Source organism: Bos mutus, chromosome 21, assembly GCF_027580195.1.
Source record: "Bos mutus isolate GX-2022 chromosome 21, NWIPB_WYAK_1.1, whole genome shotgun sequence".
Classification (NCBI taxonomy): Eukaryota; Metazoa; Chordata; class Mammalia; order Artiodactyla; family Bovidae; genus Bos; species Bos mutus.
In genome coordinates, this window is record NC_091637.1 from 65876127 (window position 1) to 65889532 (window position 13406).

Genomic DNA, 13406 nt, shown 5'->3' on the forward strand with positions numbered 1-13406 from the left:
ACCAGGGACGTCCCATCCTGCCTGGTTTTTAATTATGTATTTTTCATTGCAGTGCCAAGTACCTTGAGTCTGTTTGAATTACAAAGAAATGTTAAGGAAAAGATGAAATACTTACAGATGATATGATTCAGTGAAATTCAGAAACTGCTTCAGAAAGCCTGGGGACAGAAGTGGGTTGTACAGAGTGTGGACGGGACTGACTGGCCTCGACCATTTGGCTGGATGGGAACAGTGATGGGCTCATGGGGTTCCATGCACAACGAATGGAGTTCAAAGGTGAAATGTTTTATTGGCTTCATCCATCTAGCCTTTTTTTGGCCACACCTCGCTGCTTGTGGGATGTGGAATCTTTTAGTTCTCCAAACAGGGATTGAACCGGCGCCCTCAGCTGTGAGAGCATGGTGTCCTAACCACTGGACAGCCAGGGAATTCCCTATCCATGCAACTTTTTATTTTTTTAATTTTTTTTTATTATTTTTTTTTTCCATGCAACTTTTTAAAAGGTGGAGAGCTGACACCAATTTTTACACTCTCATTTGTTAGCTTTTTTTATTTTTTACCTTGGAATTGAAAAAAACACAACAGTGCATTTTGGGCCACATTTTAAGTTCTAGAACTTTCACTGACCAAGTGTTGAGGCCTTAAGGGACTTTCATAAGGAGGTGATTATGTTCTGAGCAGACATATACACTTGGCAGAAAATATGCTCAGCTCTTCGGAGCCGAAACAGCGTCACAGGATCTTTGTTCGACTTTGATGGTGCTATTAATACACCATGACTCACAAAGAGCCCTGCTTCCTGGAATGTTCCTTCCTATAGAAGAGTAATCTGTTATCACACTTTCAAAGGTTCGAGAAGATCTTGAAGGCTTAGAAAAGGGACAACCATCTTCCCAGATTATACAACTGTTTAAACAATTTGCCATCCCCACAGGAAGGGGGGAGGATCAGTTGCGTGCACCAGTTCTTCACTCAGCCCGCAGATGAATACCCGGCCACTGGGTTGGCAGTGGACAAGCCGGACACACACTTAACCTTCACGGCCAACAGGCCCTGGAGAGGCGGGAAGATGGACCGCACACTTTCCGCTGCAGGACGGTTGTGAGAAATGCGTCAAAGAAAGGGGGAGGATGCAGGGTAAACTGAGGCCAGACAGGGGGCAAGGATCAGGCGCCCGCCATCACTCACACACTTTGAATGGGGTCATGGAAAGCTGGTGTGGGAAAAAAATCAAAGGTCTGTGGACAACCCACTAGGAGTGAGAAGTGGCAGACACGGTCCATTCATGGCGCCCCCTCTTACCCGGGACCACTCGGAGCTGCAGTGGCCTCATCTATCAAAGGGATGAATAATGATCCTTAGAAGATTCCAGGGCTTCCCTGGTGGTTCAGTGGTAAAGAATCCACCTGCCAGCACAGGAGGCACGGGTCTGATCCCTGATCTGGGAGGATCCCACAGGCCGAGGAGCAACTAAAAGCACGCACCACAATTGCTGAAGCCCGCGTGCGCTAGAGCCGTGTTCTGAAACGAGAAGCCACTGCCACGCAGCTCAACAGTAGCCCTGGCTCGCCGCAACTCGAGAAAAGCCTAATGAAGCCCCAGAGCAGTCATAAATCAATAAAATTATAGATAAACAAGGAGATTCCAAACTCAAGTGAGATCCATAACGATAACTGTTGAAGCTGGCTGATGGGACTGTAGTGGCTCACAGAACAGTTCACCCTGCTGTGTGTGTGGAAATAGGCGTGACATAAAAGTTACCATTTTAACCATTTTTAAATGGATGTGAGAGTTGGACCATAAAGAAGGTTGAGCGCTGAAGGATTGATGCTTTTGAACTGTGGTGTTGCAGAAGACTCTTGAGAGTCCCTTGGACTGCAAGGAGATCCAACCAGTCCATCCTAAAGGAGATCAGTCCTAAATATTCATTGGAAGGACTGATGCTGAAGCTGAAACTCCAATAGTTTGGCCACCTGATGCGAAGAACTGACTCATTAGAAAAGACCCTGATGCTGGGAAAGATTGAACTCAGGAGGAGAAGGGGATGACAGAGGGTGGGATGGTTGGATGGTATCACCGACTCAATAGACATGAGTTTGAGCAAGCTCCAAGAGATGGTGAAGGACAAAGAGGCTTGGTGTGCTACAGTGCATGGGGTCACAGAGTCGGACACGACTCAGCAACTGAACAACAACGGTCACGTCTAAGAGCACAGGTCAGTGGAATCAAGTACAGTTACGTCGCTGTGCCCCATCACCACCGTCCATCTCCAGAACTTCTTCATCATCCCCAGCTGAAACTCTGTCCGCATTAAATGCCAATTCCCCCTGCCCCAGCCCCTGGCAACCACCCTGGTACTGTGTGTCGATGAGTTTGACTCCTCTTGATACCTCGTATTAAGTGGAATCACACATGGCAATTCCCTGCTTGTCCAGTGATTACAACTCCACTCTTTTGCTGTTGCAGCCTGGGGTTCAATTTGGTCAGGAAACTAATATCCTGCAAACTGTGCAACACAGGCAAAAAGTTTTAAAAAATAAGTGGAGTCATACAGTAATTTGTCCTTCTGTGTCTAGTTTATTTCACATAGCATACTGTCCTCAAGGTTCATTCATGTCTTAACACGTAGTGGATCCTTCCTGTTTAAGGCCAAATAACATTTCATTGTGTGTATATGCCACATTTTGTTTATCCATCAGTTCACTGAGTGATGGGTTGTTTGTACCTTCTGGCTAATATCATGACACTGCCATGAACACTGATTTCTGAGTATATACCCTAAGGTGGAATTGCTGGATCATATAGTTTAATTTTTTGAGGGACCAAACTCCTTCTACATTTTTTCAGTAACAGTTTGAGATAGTCGTATATATACTATACAATTCATTCATTTAAAGGGTACAGTTTGGGGCTTCCCTGGTGGCCCAGGGGTTAAGAATCTGTCTTCCGATGCAGGGGGTGCAGGTTTGACCCCTGGTGGCAGAACTAAGATCCCACGAGCCAAGGAGCAGCTAAGCCAGCACAGCGACTAGAGAAGTCCCCGCACGGCAACGGAAAGCAGGCACAGCCAAAAACTTCCGAACGTGTACAGTTCATCAACTTTTACTATTTTCACAGTACTGAAAAGCCATCACAATCTATGTTCAACACCATGAACACCCCAAAAAGAAACTCTATAGGCGTTAAACGGCGACTCTCCATGTCTCTTCCCCAAGGTCCCTGGCCAGCCGCGCAGCTACGTTCTGTCTCTGTGGATTTGCCTACTGTGGACATTTCATACGAGTGAGATCATGGGATAAAACTGTGGTCTTTGTGACTGATTTACTTCACTTGGCATAGTTTTCAAGGTACACTCGTATTATAGTGTGAATCAGGACTTCATTCTTTCTATGGCAATAATATTCCACTGCCATGGAATATTTACTTTCCATTCATTGGTTGATGGACATTTGGTTTGTCTCCACCTTTTGGCTTTTATGAATAATTGTTGTTCATTCGCTAAGTTGTGTCCGACTCTTTGCGACTCCGTGGACTGCAGGCTCCTGTCCACCACTATCTCCTGCAGTTTGCTCAGATTCATGTCCACTGAGCCAGTGATGCTGTCTAACCATCTCATCCTCTGCCGCCCCCTTCTCCTTTTGCCTTCAGTCTTTCCTAGCATCAAGGTCTTTTCCCATGAGTCCACTCTTTGCATCAAGTGGCCAAAGTACTGGAGCTTCAGCTTCAGCAGCAGTCCTTCCAATGAATTTCGTGGCTGATTTCCTTTAGGAGCGATAATGCTGCTATGAAAATGTGTGCACACATATCCTAAGGACTCCGAGGGCTGACTTCACCCTTCTCTTCATTCAAGACACTTGGGCATCCTCAGATCTTGGTGTCTTCGGGGGTCCTGGAACAAAGCCCCTGAGGAATAGACACCCTGGGAGGACTGTATGTATTTTTGTGGACATATGTTTTCATTTCTCCTGGGTACATACCTAGGAGTGGGACTGCTGGATCACACGGTAATTCTATGTTTAACTTTTCCAGGAACTGCCAGATTGTTTTCCAAAATGGCACGACTTTACTTCCCCATCATCGGTGTGTGAGGGCTCTGATTACTGCGTGTCCTTGTCAACACTTACTTGTCTCTCTCCACTTCTGCATGCACTTTAGAAATCTACAAAAGAAAAGTTAACAAAGAAACTAGAAACTGTAAACTGTTTGTAAACTGTGAAGGTCTGAGACTAATTTGTACAGAGATATCTGAGTACCATGTGCCAAACACTAAGTATTTTGGATACAGATACTTACCAATCTATGTTGGCGAGTCAGGCTGGTCCTATTGGCTCTTCCTCAGACCCATCACTGAAGGTAGGATCGTCAGACCGAGTGTGGGATTGCCACTGTGGGCGTGCCCTGGATTTCTCAGTGCTGTTCTTCCCGTGTGTAGGGTACAAAGATGAGGCAACTTCACGGAGATGGTGGAGCTGACTGGTCACATCAAATCCACTCAGTATTCCTGGTATTGAGGACGTTTCCCAAGGGGTGGGCCCCCCTATTCTGAAAAAGCAGCCCCATGGCAGACCACGGCGACCCTCTTCCCATCATCTAAGTGGCTGGACAGTCTCCAATCCAGGCCCAAAGCTGATTGTTCAAGGCACACTCAGTAGGTTTCACCTTCTAGCTTTCTCTCATCACTCAGATGCTCAGGGGTCCCTTCTCAAGACCTAACACATCCAGGCTCTGAAGACTTGGTTACACTGGGAAGCCCCCCACCTTCTATCAGCAGTCACCCTCTTCCTGGAGCACACCCCGCCCCCACACCACCCCCTTGGAGCCTTCCCACACACCTGCCCACCCTGCCCCACCAGCTGAGCCCCTGTACTTCCAACCACAAAAAATTGGGGCTCCGTGACCTTTGCCATGGCTGCCTTCCCCCATCATGCATGTTTCTTTGTAGTTTTTTATTCTTTAAAATACTTATTTTTGCCGTGCTGGGTCTCCACTGCTGTGCAGGCTTTTCTCTAGTTGCAGTGAGCTGGGGCTGCCCTTCATTGCAGTGCGTGGGCTTTCTCATTGCGGGGGCTTCTTTTGTTGCAGAGCAGGGCCTCTAGGGCACAGGCTGTTCAGTAGTTCTGGCACACGGGCTTAGCTGCTCCGCGGCATCTCCCCAGATCAGGGTTCGAACCCGTGTCCCCTGCACTGGCAGGGGGATTCTTTACCGCTGGACCACCAGGGAAACCCCCGATGATGCATCTTTCATGTGTTGGGCTGGTCCTTCGCTGCTGTTCAATGAAAGCATGAGGAATCTGTGCTTGATAGCAACCAGTGAGTTCAGAGGACCAGGAGACAGCAAGGCCACGGCAGTCTGGGGAAAATTCTAGAAGGGCGAGGCCTGGGTTGGGGCTTGCAGGAGGTTACACTGCAGAAAGTACAGGGGGAACTGAGTCCAAGCAAGGTGACCGGCTGAGTAGTGAGCCCGTTAGACACCAGGCACCTGGTAAGCCCACTACCTAGGGAACGCCGGAACAGGCTCCTGAGTATATTAGCTGATTTACAAGTGAAGGGATGAGGCACAGGACGTGCTCAAACTCACTTCTGAATCCCTATAGACTGCTTTCTATAGCTTTGCTTTTTTTTCATTTGCTGTTTATGTACAAAACACGGTTCAGATTCACCCATTCTGTGTATTTTAAGCTAGAATTTTAATAAACACATACGGCTGTGCAGCTGTCCCAAGTTTCGGGGCACGAGTTCCCTCCTGGACCCCCTGCAGTGCAGTCCACTAGGAGGCAGTGTTTTCCTGTCTGGCTTCTCCCACTTTTCTCCGTTTACCTCGCCCTCTAATTTCTGCTTTCCAGTTCTCAGATGCAGGGTCTTGCATGGCTTCTTGTGAAATACATTCCTGTTTAGTATGCTATTACAATTTGTTGTTGTTTTCTAGTACAGATGTTAAAATGCTAGTAGGCATTTTAAAACACTGATGACTTTTTCCTAACAAAATTTAAATCCCATTTCGTATATTGATCTCTTATCTTGGGACTTTGATGAATCCTTGTGCCGGTTTTGTAGATTTCTCACAACCACAACCCCGGAGGAAATCTTTTCCACTCTGGTGGCTCAGTGGTAAACTATCTGCCTGTCAATGCAGGAGGAGCAGGTCCAATGCCTGGTTAGGAAAGATCCCCTGGAAAAGGAAATGGCACCCCACTCGAGTCCTCTCGCCCATGGACAGAGGAGCCTGGCAGGCTACAGTCCATGGGGGTCACAGTCGGTCACGAGTTAGCAACTGAGCACATTCCTACCTTGCACCATACAAATCTCGCTTTCCAGCGCTCTGTACACTCACCAGCGTGGGACCAGTTTCAGGAGTGTGACGCGCTGGACTTGGCAGCAGTAGGCGGGGACCCCCTGACGACTGAAGGTGCTGGTGCCTCTACCCCATCTTCTCAGCCCCGGGGTGGGCACCTGTGGTCTCCGTGGTCCGTCTCTGGCATGGGGCTTCCTGGGGGACGGTTCCAATTACATGCCTGCCATAAACACTTTCCATATTCAGAGGGGAAATGCTCTGTGGGCATTTTTTTTCCACTGGAGACCATTTATAGAGGATCTAATACTTTTAATTTGAATGGAATTAGTCTCCTTACTAGAGGTGGGAAGTAAGAAAACTTGCTTTTTGCCCTTCAGTTACCAATTCCTGAACAGCAGGACCACTGGCACCAGACCAGCCGAGCCACAAGGGAAGCCCAAGGATACTGGAGTAGGTGGTACCCCTTCTCCAGCGGATCTTCCCAACCCAGGAATTGAACCAGGGTCTCCTGCGTTGCAGGCAGATTCTTTACTATCAGGGAAGCCCTCCTTAGACTAACGGGAGTTAAAAATTGCTGCTGCATTAAATTTTAAGGATTAAAGGAGATTATTGCTTACCAGGCACTTACTACCCACCAGCGCTTACTATCCGACAGACTTTCCACAGTCTATGGACTCTTCAGGCCTCTCTCAGGCTGTAGGTCCAAATCCTGGGTAGAACTCCCACCAAGTACTCCAATGCTCACCCCTGCCCTCTCCAACTGCTGTGTGCTGCTTATGGCTGTCAGTAGCCTCCCAGACTGGAGAAGGCAATGGCACCCTACTCCAGTACTCTTGCCTGGAAAATCCCATGGACGGAGGAGCCTGGTAGGCTGCAGTCCGTGGGGTTGCTGAGTTGGACATGACTGAGCGACTTCACTTTCACTTTTCACTCTCATGCATTGGAGAGGGAAATGGCAACCCACTCCAGTGTTCTTGCCTGGAGAATCCCAGGGACAGGGGAGCCTGGTGGGCTGCTGTCTACGGGGTCGCACAGAGTCGACACGACTGAAGTGACTTAGCAGCAGCAGCAGCCTCCCAGACACACCTTTCCTGAGGCTCAGTAAAGAACCAGAGAACAAGCAGCAGAGATGGCTTCAGGTGGGAAGGCGTTCAGCAGCTGTGGTTCGTGAGGGCCAGGCAGTAAAAGGGGAGTACTGCATATCCCCTGTTTCACCAATACCATCAAAGTGCAGCTTAGACACTGAAATCCTACAGCACAATGTCATTAGAAAATCTAACACATGGACACAGAAGCAGCAAGTTCCATTCTCCTGTGTCTTTTAAGCAGAGGCTCACCCCACACATGTGGCCTGAGCACCCTAAGGTTGCAGCAGTAAGGCTCTAGGGAGGCCACACCACCCACCTGCTTCCTTGACTCTCCTAGGGAAGAGGTGCACACCTCATGTTTTACATTCTGGGACCACCCCCACAAATAAGACATCACACATCATTTCTTTTAATTCATCTGTATTTGTTACAACTTTTTGAAGCAGAATGTGACTTGAGCACTACATTTCCATTCACAAAACTTGCTCCAAGTTACCTTTCCGGCGGCTTTACAACATGCCTGGGCAGGCTTATAATTTTGCTACTCTAAACAATATTTTTCTTTGGAAAACAAGCCCTATGTATGGACAGTGACTCCAATCAAGTTGGTTCAGCTTAACACACTAACTTCTAGAGGCCTGGCACATGCAGTCATAACTACAGGGGATGGAAGCTTTACAAAGTATATCCCAGAAGATGAAAACTTGCTGTGACAAGTGTTTCTTTTAAACATCAAGGTATATACTTCAGAACATTTCAGTGACAGAAAATTTTGGTCTACTAAAGAATCTGCTTGATAGCTAAACACTTCAGACCACAAAGTTAACAGAGGTTACATACACACCTTACAACAAATGGCAACTACTTCCATGTGTTAAAATCAGCCAACATGAAACTAGGAAACAACAACTAGCTCTGCTTTAGTGCTAAAAGTATCACAGTATCACACTTAGTATAAAGAAATCTTATCCTCCCCTTATGCAGTTATCATGCCATACAGATTTTTAAATGTTAACAAAAATAAAGAAATACTTGAAAACACATTGGAGGGAATGGAGACAGAGCGCTGAACACAGCAGAGCGACCCTCGGCAGCGCTCAGTCCACTTCCTCCATGCGGGACGTGTCGTCGTCTCCTTCCAGGGGTGGCATTTCCTCAGTGACCGCGGCGCTGCTGTCATCAGCAGTGGGGTCATCCTCGTCAATACCTTAAACAAAAACACGCATTAGGCTTCTTAAAGCCACATAATTAGTCCAACACTACAGCTTCATCATACCCACTCTCAAGGCTGAGCGAACTACAAGGTACGTGACGGAAAATGCTTACTTACCCCCTTTTAACTCATGTGACTTCAGCGTTTCACAAACGGAACAAGAGAGCCCAACTTGTTGAAATTGCTGAAAGTTCACCCTTTTCAACAGTCATGTGTTTGGGTTTTTTTCTTCAATGGTATTACACATAGCACTCGCGTAAGGCTTACCGAGACCAAGTTTGATCATCCTGTAGATCCTGTTGGCATGTGTCTGGGGATCCTCCAGACTGAAGCCAGAAGACAGGAGAGCTGTTTCGTACAGCAGGATGACCAGATCCTTCACAGACTTGTCATTCTTGTCAGCCTCTGCCTTTTGCCTCAAGGTCTCAATGATGGAATGGTCAGGGTTGATCTCCAGGTGCTTCTTGGCAGCCATGTAACCCATCGTGGAGTTGTCTCTCAGGGCTTGCGCCTTCATGATCCGTTCCATGTTTGCTGTCCAGCCGTATGTGCTTGTGACAATGCAGCATGGGGATGTCACCAACCGGTTTGACACAACCACCTTTCATCAGGAAAAAAAAAGTATATAGTGGTAACTGGGCATAGAGATGTTCCAGTCTCAATACTTGATACCAGGTTTATTTGAATATTTAAGGAATTTGAGTATTAATGAATCAGAAATACTATTTGCAAATACTATTACAAATCCCAAGCTTTAAGCTCCTTTTAAGTTCGCATGTCTTTAAAAATCTTAAGGACTATGTATATGTGACTTGTTCAAAAGACACCTAACACCCCTAAGAAGGGTTAGTAACCAAAAAATAAAAGAAAAAAAAGACTATTCACACACCTTTTCAACTTTCTTCTCCAAAATGTCCTTCATGATTTTGCAGAGGTTTTCAAACTTTGTCTTTTTCTCTTCTTGTTTCTTTTTCTCTTCCTCATCTTCTGGAAGTTCCAGGCCCTCTTTGGTGACTGACACTAAGGTCTTCCCCTCAAACTCCTTCAGCTGCTGCACACAGTACTCATCAATGGGCTCGATCATGTAGATCACTTCCAAGCCGTGCTTCCGGAGGCGCTCCACGAAGGCCGAGTTGGCCACCTGGTCCTTGGTCTCACCTAAGAAGCCAAAGTTTTAGATCTTTTAACAGCAATCTCTTTATTTTTGTTAGATTAACACCTACTAAATTACGTGTACCACCACACGGGCAGAAGACACACGCAACTGTTCCCATGGGATCACACAAAGATCGACGGGCGCATTTACTGCCTATAAGTTACCTGTGATGTAATAGATGTGTTTCTGGTTTTCCTTCATTCTTGTGCAATAGTCCTTGAGAGAAACCATCTCATCACCAGAAGCAGAAGTATAGTACCTCAACAGCTCTGAAAGCTTCTTCCGATTTTGAGAATCTTCATGTATTCCAAGCTGAAAGACATTGTTAGCTTTAAGAAGACTTTCTCTGTGTTCAAATTATTTCAAATGAAAAATCAGTTTGATTACTACTCATAATCGTCAAATGTGTTTCTAACCAACCTTAATATTTTTAGAGAACTGCTCATAAAACTTCTTGTAGTTCTCCTTATCTTCTGCCAGTTCAGTGAAGAGTTCCAAGCACTTTTTGACCAAATTCTTCCTGATAACTTTCAAAATTTTGCTTTGTTGCAACATCTCACGGGAAATGTTCAGAGGAAGATCCTCAGAATCCACCACACCTCTAATGAAATCTGAAAAACAGACCAAATGCAACCAGTCACTCCAAAGACAAAAACTGACAAATTTGTAAACCCAAAAATCCAAAGATGAACGATTTCCCCCATGTTTAGTTTAAAAACCAGAGTTGACAAGATGAATCACTCAGACCAATAACAGTCATCGTTCTTTGTATCAAGACTATACTTACTCAGGTATTCAGGGATTAGCTCCTCGCAGTTATCCATGATGAATACTCTGCGAACATACAACTTAATGTTGTTCTTCTTCTTTCTGTTTTCGAACAGGTCAAAAGGAGCTCGTCTTGGGACAAAAAGAAGGGCTCTGAATTCCAACTGTCCTTCAACTGAAAAATGCTGTAAAAACAATCAAGATTAACACAGGGCAAACAACTTAAACCAACAAAAAGCCCCATATATTACAGAGTTACCTAACAATGACTCCGGGCAAAGCATGGGGCATCGGGGAACAGAATGCTGCCTCAAACATGTGCAGGGATGGTAGTTTTGAAGCACTTAGTCACTCACCTTGACCGCCAAGTGATCCTCCCAATCGTTGGTCAGGCTCTTGTAGAACTCTCCATACTCCTCGTTAGTGATGTCATCAGGGTTTCTGGTCCAGATAGGCTTTGTCTTGTTCAGCTCTTCTTGATCGATGTACTTCTCTTTGATCTTCTTTTTCTTCTTCTTGTCCCCGTCCTTCTTCTCTTCCTCCTCTTCATCTGAGCCAACATCTTCTATCTCGGGCTTGTCATCAGACTCCTTTTCTTCTTTCTCCTTCTCTTCCTCTTTGTCTTCCTTCTCTTCTGCTTCATCATCACTAACTTCTTTATCACGTTCCTTTTCCACCTTCAAAGGAGGACAAATCTTGTCACCTCTCCATCACAAAACCGGGGGAAAAAAGCTAAAGGAGACTGCAGCACTTACACCAACGCCACCTGAGAAACACTAGTAGCCAGGAAGCCACTCACCAATTTCTGAAGGATCTTAACAGTTCCGGGAACCTTGACAAGAGTCGACCCACCAGCCCAGGAATTAATGCAAGTTTGGATCTCTTATGAAAAGCACTAAGGACTAACAGGATTTCAGTTCAGTCACTTTAGTAACCTACATAATACAGGATACATGGAACTCACAAAAAGAGTGATGGGATAGCCAATGAACTGAGAATGCTTCTTCACAATCTCCTTTATTCTCCGCTCCTCCAGGTACTCAGTCTGGTCTTCTTTCAGATGCAGAATAACCTTTGTTCCACGTCCCATTGGTTCTCCTGAAAAGAAAGTCCAGAGATTGAGTCCAATTTCAATCACAATGGCCTGATCAAGGCAAAAAAAATAAAAATACTATTTCGCTCTCCCGGGCAGTTATCCGAAAAGTCTACGAAGCAGAAGCTTGCGGTTACAACTGGGAAGAGTCTGAGGGCAGTTAACGGCCTTGCCCAAGATAAACAGCCACAAGTGCATGCTATCACCCTCCAGAGAAACAGGTTTTAAATAGGAAAAGTAAAAAAAAAAAAAAAAACTACAAACTTCATCCCTCCTTTGGGGTTCCAGTGCCTACAGCACCCCACCCTGTTCTCGGGTGCCTACCTGTGTCAGTCCTCACTGTGAAGGACCCTCCTGCAGAAGACTCCCAGGCATACTGCTCATCATCGTTATGTTTGGTGATGACGGTCACTTTCTCAGCCACCAAATAGGCTGAATAAAACCCGACACCAAACTGGCCAATCATGGAGATATCAGCGCCAGCCTGCAAAGCCTCCATGAACGCTTTGGTCCCGGACTTGGCGATGGTGCCCAGGTTATTAATCAAATCGGCCTTGGTCATCCCAATGCCGGTGTCCACGATGGTGAGGGTTCGATCTTGCTTGTTCGGTATGAGATTAATGTGCAGCTCTTTCCCAGAATCTAACTTACTGGGATCGGTCAAGCTCTCATACCTGATCTTGTCCAGGGCCTATTTAAAAAGATGACACGTGATGACGCACAACATCCCCCCTAAAACAATCCCCTTTCAAACACCCCAATCCACATTGAGAGACTTACGTCGGACGAGTTTGAAATCAGCTCCCTCAGAAAAATCTCCTTATTCGAGTAGAAAGTGTTGATGATCAGTGACATCAACTGGGCAATTTCCGCCTGGAAGGCGAAAGTCTCCACCTCCTCCTCCTCCATCGGCTGGTCCTGGGCCTGGGTCTCCTCGGGCATCTGAGGGAGTACGCGTAGCCCGTGAAGCCACCGGCCGGACCCCTCCCCGCCGCGTCTCGCTCCCGCTCCCGCTCCCGAGCCCGGGGCGCGCGGGAGGAGCCGGCTGACAAAGGATGACCTCATTCCGGGGGCCGGGCGCCGCCGCCACCGCCGCAGCCCACGCCGGCCGCGCGGCGGCCGCTCCGCTCGGGCGCCCCCGCCCGCGGCCCGGGGACCCCACTCCGGGGCCGCAGACCCCGGCCCTTACCATCCCGCACGACCCCCGCAGCCCCGGGCCCACTCGCTCCCAAGGGCGGGTGGGGGAGGGGACGGGAGACCGCCGCAGGCCCGAGGCCTGCCGGGTTAATCATGGCCGCCCCGGGCCCGCCGACCTCAGGGGGCCCCGGGGGCTGCCCTCGCCGCCGCCCACCCGTCCCTGGATCCCCACGTCCCCCTACAACCGCCTCCCCTCACCTTGGCTGAAGGACTAGCACGAGATCCGCAGCGACGCAGCACCGGGACGCAGAGGCAACTGGCGCACCGCCCCCGCGCCGCCCTTATATAGAGGCGGGCCCGCCCAGCGCGCGGCGCCTTTTCCAGAAGCCTCCCGAACCTTCCGGAAGAACCCTCCCCAACCGCCGGCGCGGCCGCGCGCCTGCGCCTGCGTACTGGAGGCCGCCCGCCCCCTCCTCGGGGCCGCGCCGCGGGCTCCCACGCCTCACGGCGTCTGCGTGCCAAGCGTGCCCGCGCCCGCCGCAGTGCGCCTGCGCGACCCGGAACGTTCGGGCTGGTCTCGCGCCTTCCGGGGCCGCAGTTCCCGACCCTACCTGCCCCCGCGCGCGGCGTTTTGCGCCTCGCCGGCCTCCCATCCCGGG

The 13406-nt window shown here is 48.3% G+C and overlaps 1 protein-coding gene across 1 annotated transcript; it reads right to left on the reverse strand.

Moving 5' to 3' along the window:
* Positions 1–7783: 7783 nt before the first annotated feature.
* HSP90AA1 (heat shock protein 90 alpha family class A member 1) lies at positions 7784–13162 on the reverse strand. The gene is made up of 11 exons (XM_070358002.1): positions 13006–13162; positions 12391–12552; positions 11935–12301; positions 11482–11615; positions 10874–11194; positions 10537–10702; positions 10170–10360; positions 9914–10061; positions 9483–9751; positions 8861–9194; positions 7784–8587 (listed from the first exon to the last, which is right to left on the reverse strand). Exons 2-11 carry the CDS (start codon positions 12550–12552, stop codon positions 8478–8480), a joined length of 2202 nt encoding a protein of 733 aa, XP_070214103.1. The 5' UTR covers positions 13006–13162; the 3' UTR covers positions 7784–8477.
* Positions 13163–13406: the final 244 nt, after the last annotated feature.

Coding starts and splice junctions, on each gene's coding strand:
- HSP90AA1 (XM_070358002.1), bottom strand. CDS start 12,552: ATGCCCGAGGAGACCCAGGCCCAGGACCAGCCGATGGAGGAGGAGGAG. Junction 10,703..10,873: donor AGGATCACTTGGCGGTCAAG/GTGAGTGACTAA, acceptor TTGTTTTTACAG/CATTTTTCAGTTGAAGGACA. Junction 9,752..9,913: donor ACACATCTATTACATCACAG/GTAACTTATAGG, acceptor TTGGCTTCTTAG/GTGAGACCAAGGACCAGGTG.